At 43.4% G+C, this 9,837-nt stretch overlaps 1 protein-coding gene across 1 annotated transcript; it reads left to right on the forward strand.

The window, feature by feature from the left end:
* The first annotated feature begins 1,508 nt into the window (after window positions 1-1,508).
* LOC125549058 (CBL-interacting protein kinase 4-like) lies at window positions 1,509-2,981 on the forward strand. Its single transcript, XM_048712553.1, has one exon. It carries the CDS (start codon window positions 1,585-1,587, stop codon window positions 2,881-2,883), a length of 1,299 nt encoding a protein of 432 aa, XP_048568510.1. The 5' UTR covers window positions 1,509-1,584; the 3' UTR covers window positions 2,884-2,981.
* Window positions 2,982-9,837: the final 6,856 nt, after the last annotated feature.

Consider the following 9,837-nt stretch of genomic DNA (forward strand, 5'->3'; position numbering starts at 1 on the left):
GCACGACCATCCCTCCCAGCACCGCTCCTATGAGGAGTAAGAAACCCTAACATAAACTACTAGCCGTAGTAGAGGCATTGGTGTTCCCCTCCCTGCCACTGGCCGCCAGAGCAATAGGTAGATGTGAGGCGAATCCACTAGCTAGTCGATGGAGCCAGGTGGGGAAGTGTTTGCCCTAGTCATTCTTGCGAGGGGAACAAAAGGAAACTATAACTAAAAGGGAATTCCATACCGTCGACAATTTCTTTAGTGGAAATGAACGAGGAGGCTTTCTTTTATTAATATAAAACTCATTTTACAAATAAATATTAGGCCTATTTTCCTGTCTAAGTTTAAGTTTTGGTCTTAAATTAGTACAATATTATGAGTGTCATGAGGCACAAAATTGGCAGCATTGAATTTGATAAAAGACTCATTTTTATATAATACGCAGAATATTGAAAAAGGTTTGGTTTCGACTTCGTAATTATCAACAATTTTTATCTCTGTTTTTTTTCAAAAAGACTCTCATGGAAGGAGGGACAATGTATCAACACATGTAGAATTAAGAGTAAAATACAACAAAAATCCTAAAACTATTTTAGGGGCGTCAAGTTAGTCCTAATACAACAAAATGCATGTATGAGTCTTAAATGTTTGCTAAATGTGTCACCCGTAGTTCTATCCGTGTTGCATCAGCTTTGACTTGCATGGGGTGCGGGTTGACCACGGCCATGTGGCGAGTTTTTTTTTCACAAAACCTCTCATCTCACTTTGTAACCCTCCACTTTTGCTCAAAATCCACCCGGATGTCGTCTAGCCATCGCATTCCCCTGATTATCTCGCATGATCCAATCGCAGCCGATTGTGCTCTCCCACATGACGGCCCCAGACCCCTTTCCCACGCGGCGGCGACTGTCTTCCCCGAAAGTCGCGGCGACGCGACGTACGCGGGAGGACGGCGATGACAACAATCAGCAGACATGCTCCATCCTCATTCCTCCTTCTTCCACCTCGACGCAAAAGTTTGGACCCCACTTTCTCCCTAGCAAAACGGTCCTACCTGGGCAGCGACGGTAGACGTCAGGATGGTTACAACACTTGGGCACCGAGGTGGACAGTGGCCGTCAAAGGTGGAGAGGAAGGCAAGCGAGAAGATGTGTGCAAGGGGAGGGCCACAAAATTAGAAGAGAAAACCTTTGATTCTTAAAAAGAAAAAGAAAAGGGGGGGGGGGTATTGTGCAAAAAAGAAGCCGGTGCAGTCAATGCTGATGCAACACGGATAGGACTACGAGATGACACACTTATAAAACTTTTAGGACCCGAATATGCATTTTCATAGTATTAGGACTAACTTGACACTCTTCAAATAGTTTTGGGACTTGTGGTGTATTTTACTCTAGAATTAACCATGGATAACAAAGCCATAAACCCTAGTAGTTATCTAAACAACTACACATCCAGCCAACTCACTCAGCCATATAAAACCCAACACCGTCACCTAATGCTACTACATCCACAGACATACATTTGTTACTCCATAGCAAACCTTGAGGTGTTCTTAAATTTCGAGCTAAGCTGCACGTACGCGTGTGGGCGTACGCCATGAACGGCAGGAGGAAGAAGAGCAGCGGCACGCCGCTGCTCGGCAAGTACGAGCTCGGGCGTCTGCTCGGCCGCGGCACGTTCGCCAAGGTCTACCTCGCGCACACGGTGACCGGCGGCGAGCCGGTGGCGGTGAAGGTCATCGACAAGGCGGAGGTGATGGGCACGGAGGGCATGGCGCCTCGCGTGCTCCAGGAGGTGGAGGCCATGCGCCGGCTTCGCCACCCGGGAGTGCTCCGCCTCCACGAGGTGCTCGCAACTCGCGCCAGCATCTACCTCGTCATGGAGCTCGCCCCCCGCGGCGACCTTCAGTCCAGGCTCGCCGCTCTGCCAAGCCACCGGTTTTCGGAGAAGGCCGCGCGGCGCGTGTTCGTGCAGCTCACGGTGGCGCTCGCCCACTGTCACGCGCGCGGCGTGACGCACCGCGACCTCAAGCCGCAGAACCTCCTCCTCGACGGCGCCGGCAACCTCAAGGTCTCCGACTTCGGCCTCTCGGCGCTCCCAGACTCGTTCCGGGAGGACGGCCGCCTCCACACCGCCTGCGGCACGGCGGCCTACGCCGCGCCGGAGGTGCTCCGCAACAAGGCATACGACGGCGCCAAGGCCGACGCGTGGTCCTGCGGAGTCACGCTCTTTGTCCTCGTCGCCGGCCGCCTGCCCTTCGACGACGCTAATATCCCCGATATGTGCCGGAAGGCGTGCCGCCGGCAATACGTGGTCCCGCCGTGGGTGTCCCCGCCAACGAGCCGACTGCTGCACCGCCTGCTCGACCCGAACCCGGAAACCCGCGTCGCCGTAGAGGCTCTAGCGGGGACGCACCCATGGTTCGTCAAGCGCTCCCTCAGCCTCGACTCGCACCTTGACGGCCTCCTCGACAGCCAGCCGGAGCGCGCGCTGGCGTTCCGGGCGCCGTCAGTGAACGCGTTCGACATCATATCCACGTCGCAGTGGCTCGATCTGTCCGGGATGTTCGGCGAGAGCAGGAGGAGCAAGGAGAAGCGGTTCGTGACGACGGCGTCGCCGGAGCAGACGCTGGAGCAGCTCGGCCGGGCGGGCAGGAAGCTCGGGTACGTGGTCGTGGTGGGGAAGAAAGGAAGGGAGTGCCAGCGCTGTCCTCTAGGGGGGCTGACGATATCGGTGGAGATTTCGGAGCTGGAGCCGCCGCTGATGCTCGTCGAGATGCGGCTGGAGATGGACGACGGAGAGGTTCGAGTGTTTAGCTGGGATCAGTTGAGGGTAGAGCTAGGGGATGGTGTAGTTAGGGCTTGGGATAGCAGTGAGGATTTGCAACAAGTTTAGTTTAATTTAGAAGAAGTTATTTGAAAGCTTAACTAGTTAACGGACGTATAAAAAAGTACTCTAGTATATCAAATATATATGTGAATATCTAGCTTGTTTATTTATTTTCTTGATTTCTGTTTTGGATATTACAACGTACGTACATATACACCTTTTTGGGCAACCATGTGAATTCATTAAGTAAAGATAGTAGGACCTACGAAATTAAGAAACTGAAACGAAGTTCTACTCCCTCCCTTCCAAAATATTTAAAGTTCAAGGTTTGTCCTAAGTCTAACTTCTTTAAGTTTGACCAAGTTCGTAGAAAAGTATATCAAAATCAATAACATTGAATTACCCTCATTAGATTCATCAGAACATATATTTTGGACAAAATTTTTGCTACCACCGGTGGTAGTTACCACCACTTGAGTTTTGTACGTTGTATGTAGTATCTATCAAATCGAAGAGTATATACGCGTAGTATATAGTATATAAGAATGTTTGGATACTATATATACTACTCTTTAGGTAGTATGTATCGTATTTTTCGTATGCTTCTTTTTACGTACACATATGTACGTATTTCATAAATGTAATAAAAATCACTGGCCAACTTGTAATTTCTTCATTTAACTCACTTTGAATTATCTTATATATAGTATATGAACATATTCAAAATGATAGGTAGTATATATAGTACCACGTGGTAGTATATGAGACATGTGGGGTAACTACCCCTAGGTGGTAGGATGTATTTTCCGGATAAACTTAGAACTTCAAATATTTTGGAATGGAGCAAGTATGTATGTCCAGCTCTACCCCTGTGTAATGGTTGTGTTTATCCAACTTTAATCGGTGGTGATTTTAATATGAGGAGAGAAACACACTATGAGGTGTCCGTACGTGGTCTGATCTTTTTAGTGCTATCATAGAAAATTTAGAGTTGCAGAAGATTGACCTGTCAAACATGAGGTTCACTTTTCAAATGATCAAGAGGACACCCTTTTTCAAAAGCTTGATAGATGTCTTATGAGCAGTGATTGAGGATTACTTTATGCTTTAGTCACTACTCTGAAGAGATATTTATCTTACATACTTCTTTGTTGGTGCACTCAATCCAATTACCAGTCTCAAATCCACCTTTTGAATTTGAGCTTTGTTGGCTGGTGAGAGACAAGAACATCATTAGGGGAGCAAGTGATATGTATGGATGTAGGTGAGATGGACAATTTGGATGAATGTAAGTTTAGATTGGGAACTACTAGAAGAACTCTTAGAGTTTCGAACAAGAACATAGAGACTAGATATATAGTTGAGATAGATGGGCTGGCTAAACAGACCGAGCATATTGATAAATACAATGAGATTTTTGGCTTATATGAACAAGATAGGGGTCCTAAGAAATGACTAAAGTTTAGGCTTTCTCAAATTAGGAAAGAAGATGAGATTAAGTGGTGACAAAGATCTAGGCAGAGAGATATGTTGCAGGGAGATAATAATACCAAGTGTTTTGTGGCCAAAGCTAGTGGAAGAAGAAGGCAAAGTATATAGGTTTATAGTTTAAATCATGGCGATGAGGCCATTTCTAGTGAAAAAGAACTCAAGTCTCATGTTACAGAATTATATAAAACTCCATTTAGTAGTATTGAGAGGGTTAATATTAATGGATGTCTTCATTTCGAGAGGAAGATAATTAACGAGGAAAACTATTTCTTAATTAGCCCCTTTTCCATGGAGGTGATTAAGGAAGTAGTTTTATCTGTTGAGCATAATAAGGCACCTGGCCCTTATCTATTCCTTGTGGAATTCTATCATAGGCTTTGTCATGTAGTTATGCACTCTTGTTTTTTTTGCGGGTGAATATGCAGTTTTATTCCAGGTTAATAGAGTTACAACCATCCATTACAATATCTAAAATGCAGCTAGGCCCTTGTTGCAACCAATACGTGGTGTTGTGTTATGCTCTCTTTGAAGAGATTATCTGATGATTTCTATAATGGTTGTTTAAACTCCTCTAGGCAAAACTATGGGATACCCACGAAAGTGCCAACACACCAGAAGATGATGTGATCCATAAGTTAGACCTATTTGTCTACTTAATGTCAATTTTAATGCTTACTAAGGTTGTATTATTTTTAGGTTGATTTTGAGAAGACCTATGATAAGATTGAGTGGTGCTTGCATGCCAACTCCAAAGCTCAATTGGTAGCCAGTTGTTGGGCCCCGAGAGTAAGAGTTTGTAGCAAGCGATAGCTTTCCCTTGGTGGAGAACCAAAGTATCAATCCATATATATAACACCCCCTAGCCTCTATCAATCAACATTATAATACAAATAGGAACCCACTTGTGCCCCAACAATTTTTGTGAGGTTGTTAATCTCACTATCTTTGATAGCTGAAACACGTTATTAATAAATAACATGTAATACATTTTTTGGCATTTTTTGGGTTAATTAATAAATGAAAATGAAAGAGCATGTACAAGTGTTTTGGAGATTTTCATTATGTGGGAAATTGGACCGGGAGTCATTGATAACTCCCAAGTGCATGGACTTATTCTAGCACTTTACAATTAAGGATGTGAAAGTATTTAGTGTCGTTTAGTGTCGATCCCTGTTGGAGCTAAAGGTAGACATCCTACTTCCTATTCTCTTAAGTTATATATGGCACTTACACAACTATCTATGTATTTTAATGTCTACTTTAGTAAAATCAGGTTGAAAGGAGTTTTTTGTATTGTAAAAGCAAGTTAACAAAAGTTAGGTGTTATTGTTAATTAGTTTGCAAAAAGTAAAAGACATCGCTTGTGTTTTTTGTGGCGGTTTTGAAGAAAGTGTGTGGTCTCTATTGGGAGCAAGTGTGCTAGGCAATTGGTAATTTTGTGATCACACGACTGTCTATAGAGGTAACAAGTCTAAAGGCCACAAAATGCATCTCAATGTCTACCTATGTTATTTTTTTCTCCAACGCCATCTCAAGAGACTTCTCACAACATGGACAGACAAGGCATTTGGTGACTTTGCATATCTTTTCCTACATAAGTGAAACTCGTGTTTATTTGTAGGGTGGAGCCTAAGCTTACATGTTGCAATTCCTTAGCATTCACTTATGATTGAATCCTTAGCAAGAATTCACAAGTACTAATACTTATTAAGGTAAACCCGACCATAGATTTAAGATCTAGGATCCCTTAACTTCCATATGCTATGCCTCCTATACGGGTTTGCCATTCTGTCACTCCAGCTTCCAATCGTATGTTCATCATAACACATTGGTTAACCTTATGTGTTCCCCTAATGTACGAGTGGACTCATACAAAAGCCACACAAGCTTGCATAGAACTTAACATTTATAATGTGCAACCGAACTTCTTACTAGATCACTAATGCCATAGAACAAGTTACTACTCAAACTTTGACACAGTCATGCAATAAATCATAGAGAAATAATTTATAACACATGGCATCGAGTTTGTCAATGGATTACTAAGGTTTTATGGGTGGGAAGCCTATGTTCCAAGGAGGAAGATGACAGTGAAGTTGATGGAGACGATTGCAACAACCCGTTCACAACCATCGGTTCCCGGTCGTTATGTTTGGCTGCCACATGAGATCTAGGCTGGCCCCACAGACGAACACTAGTCTTTCCTACGCTCTTTGTCCTCACTCATGTGCACACCGGAGCAAAATGTTTGGTTGGTCACCCATCCTCAAATTACCCTAGGCCAAGACACTTAACATGAAGGTTATTTTGAGATGAGCTTCCAGAAAGGAGGTGCACCTTGTTGACATGAGTATTCTATCATTTGTTATTACACCAGGATGTGACAATGGACTTCCGATGCCTCTAGAGAGGGGGGGGGAGCTCCTCCTTCTTATTCTTTGTCTTATTCTTCCTTGGCCCTTTGCATTGGTTGCGAGATATGTTTCCCCTCTGGTTTTCATGGCTTGGTGGCTCGGAGAAGGGAGCCTCCTCTGAGTTTGGATCTAACTTTCGGGAGAGCCTTCTCTGGAAGTTGTAATCTATCTACTGTTGCCGTCTCTCAACTATCCAAAGATCAATAACTCTGAAAAATTTCTGAATAATATGTCGGTTCAATAACATTGGGGACAAGCTTGCGCAAAAATGACGCCAACGGGAATTTTTTTCTTAAGGTAACCAGTGGGGCATTTGGCTTGGCCATGTCTGCTCTAGGTTAATGGTAGATGTACTATAGGTTTTGGAGAAGATGATTGGATTGGTAAAAGATCTTCTGCCGACAGAGTTTTCAAGACTTTATGCCTTAACTTTCAATGAGAACATCACTGTTGCGTGTGTGCTCTAAGGTAAGGTTGGAGTTTCTTGAGATTTCATAGTCTTAGTGGATACAATGGGACATGATCCTCGCCAAAAAATAACAATGGGACATGATGAAAGAAATGTGTAATGTTGTGTCTTCGAAAGAAACAGAAAAGATAAACTTATATGGAAGCTGATGATGGACTCTTTTCAGTTAAACCTATTTATAGAGCACTGAAAATGCAACATGCTCCTTTCCCTCATAAATCCATGTAGAAGATTACAAGACCCACTTGAAAATGCAAAATCATTAATTGGCCCCTAATTATGTGCTTTTATAGAGCACTGAAAATGCAAAATGCACTCCAGTTTTTCTAATTACTCTGATTATACAGCCGATTAGTCTCTTGACACTGTTGACAACACTCTCGCGGGCGGTTTAGCCGCTTTTGAAAACACATTCACACCTATTTATGGTATCTGAGTTGTTGTTGAGTATGGACAAATGAGTGAATGGACAGTGTTACCAATCATGCTGCAACCCCATAATTAGTGCTACCAATTTAGCAAATGACAAAACCCTCCCCGCATTTTTTTTGTTTGACAAACAAAACCTGTAGTGACCGACAGTCGTCACATGTTTGGCACGGAAATGGCTGTTCATGTGTTCTGTAATACTGTTCTGTAATCATGGCACTTGTCTGCTCTGTAATACTGTTGCATCAGGAGAGCAAATTACGTGCCACTTTTTAGCCCAAGATCTCCACCTCCATCCTACTAGTTTCATGGAAAAAAGTTGTTGAATGAGTTAAGTGGGTGGAGAAGAAACAAAAGCTGAGAAAGTAGCTAGAGTGTCCCTACCCATGGGCCATGGCTGGGACTGGGAGAGCTTCATTTCTAGTGCACAACTTCCCCGAAGGATATGCTATTCTGAGCATGGTGAGAGGTGTTTGCCAGCAGTGTAAGCAGGAAATTAAAGGTAGCTAGAAACCAAGTGCCGACATCGGAAAGTGAACCCTGCGAGTCCGTGGTTGTGACTATGCCAGAGCAGGTCGAGGTCGTACGATTGATAATTGACCACTGCCCCGAACAAAGTTGCACCCACTGAAATCTCCGCATCATGCAGATCGCCAAAGCTGTCGCTGCGAGGAGATGCAGATCTGCCAGATCTTTGCTCAAAACTATACTGCTCCAGGGGAAGAAAACAAGCAGTATTGACAAACGGGGTATGGAGGTAGCTCGGAATAGAGGGGGTCCTGATTTGGATCGATGCCATTTCTTTTCTTGGGGCACGCTGGAATCACGTACGCAAGCAATCGTGAGATAGATAGATAGATACAATATTAACCAAAGCTTTCGAGATGGTTCTGAACTTTTTGGCTGTTAATATCATCTTGGCGTGCCCACCCACCATCAACCCTTCCGACCAGTCGTTTTTGTATGAGTATGTTAGTAGTACAAAAACTGATAAATTAAAGTGCTTTGGTATCATCGTCTCTTCAGTTAACTAGTCTATGTACTTGGTCATTGAACCCTCCTAATTGACTTTGCGTTGATGGTGATTCCATCAATCTCAAAATGATATGCCGGTTCAGTTTCTCGAAGACGTTTATAAGGATATATAGGATGTGCGTGCATTTGTTTATAAAAGTAAATGTATCTGCGTATGTATCTGTACGTGTCAAAAAAACGTTTCATTGGAAGTAGAGAAGAGCAACTTTTCCTCCATCCATATGCTCCAAAAAAGTGCAAAGGCAACTTGTCAAAAGTGCAAAGGCACCGAGATTCATCTCAGAAACCGAGCTACAAAGAGCAAAAATACCAAGCTTGTGGTCTAGGGAGAAATAAATTGTTTTTTGGATGGAGACATAGACTAAATATCAGTGAACGGCATACAACTCAGCGACACTGAGAAGTGGTCACTTGTACCATACGTGTTGTTGCTGGTAGATCCTAAAATGAGCACATTTATCACTTACATATATAAGCAGTAAATATCTACAAGTTTCCTTCTGGTAGGTCTCAGGAGTAATGTTTTGAACCACTTGGTTTCTTTAATAGAAACTGGAGGGTGAGGCCTCTCTTTCATTAAAAAGAGAGAGAGAGAGTAAATATCTACTCCCTCCGTTTTTAAATAGAGATTCAGTGCGGACTACATATGGGGCAAAATAAGTGAATCTACACTTTAAAAATGTATATATACATCTGTATGTAGTTCGTATTGAAATCTCTAAAAAGTCTTCTATTTAGAAACAGAGGAAGTACAAGGCAATTAATTTTGTGCGGGAACATGTTGATAGCTATAAAAGTACATCCATATCAGAAATCACCAACTTAATCGTGGTGTCGATCCATTTACAAAACAGGCTAATTAACTATACCATTGTGAACTGTAGCTCAGATGGTTAGGTGGAGAAACCAGCCTCACCAGGGTTCAAGTTCCAGATTTGACATAGATGCTCACATTTGTCGACTACAATACACATATGATGACTTTGACGGTTGAGTATCTCGAATGTGCTCATAGACGTAGGGCGTGCCACTACCAGAATAAATGACGCTGCCAACGGTGTTATCTATGCCGATGGCCCCCGTCGGCATAGATGGAGATACGCCAACGGTCTGGAAAACACCGTAGGCGTACAGAAGCCGTCGGCAAATCTTCGTCTATGCCGACCGGGGCCGCCGACGTAG

The sequence above is a fragment of the Triticum urartu genome, chromosome 3, assembly GCF_003073215.2.
Source record: "Triticum urartu cultivar G1812 chromosome 3, Tu2.1, whole genome shotgun sequence".
In the NCBI taxonomy this organism is placed as follows: Eukaryota; Viridiplantae; Streptophyta; class Magnoliopsida; order Poales; family Poaceae; genus Triticum; species Triticum urartu.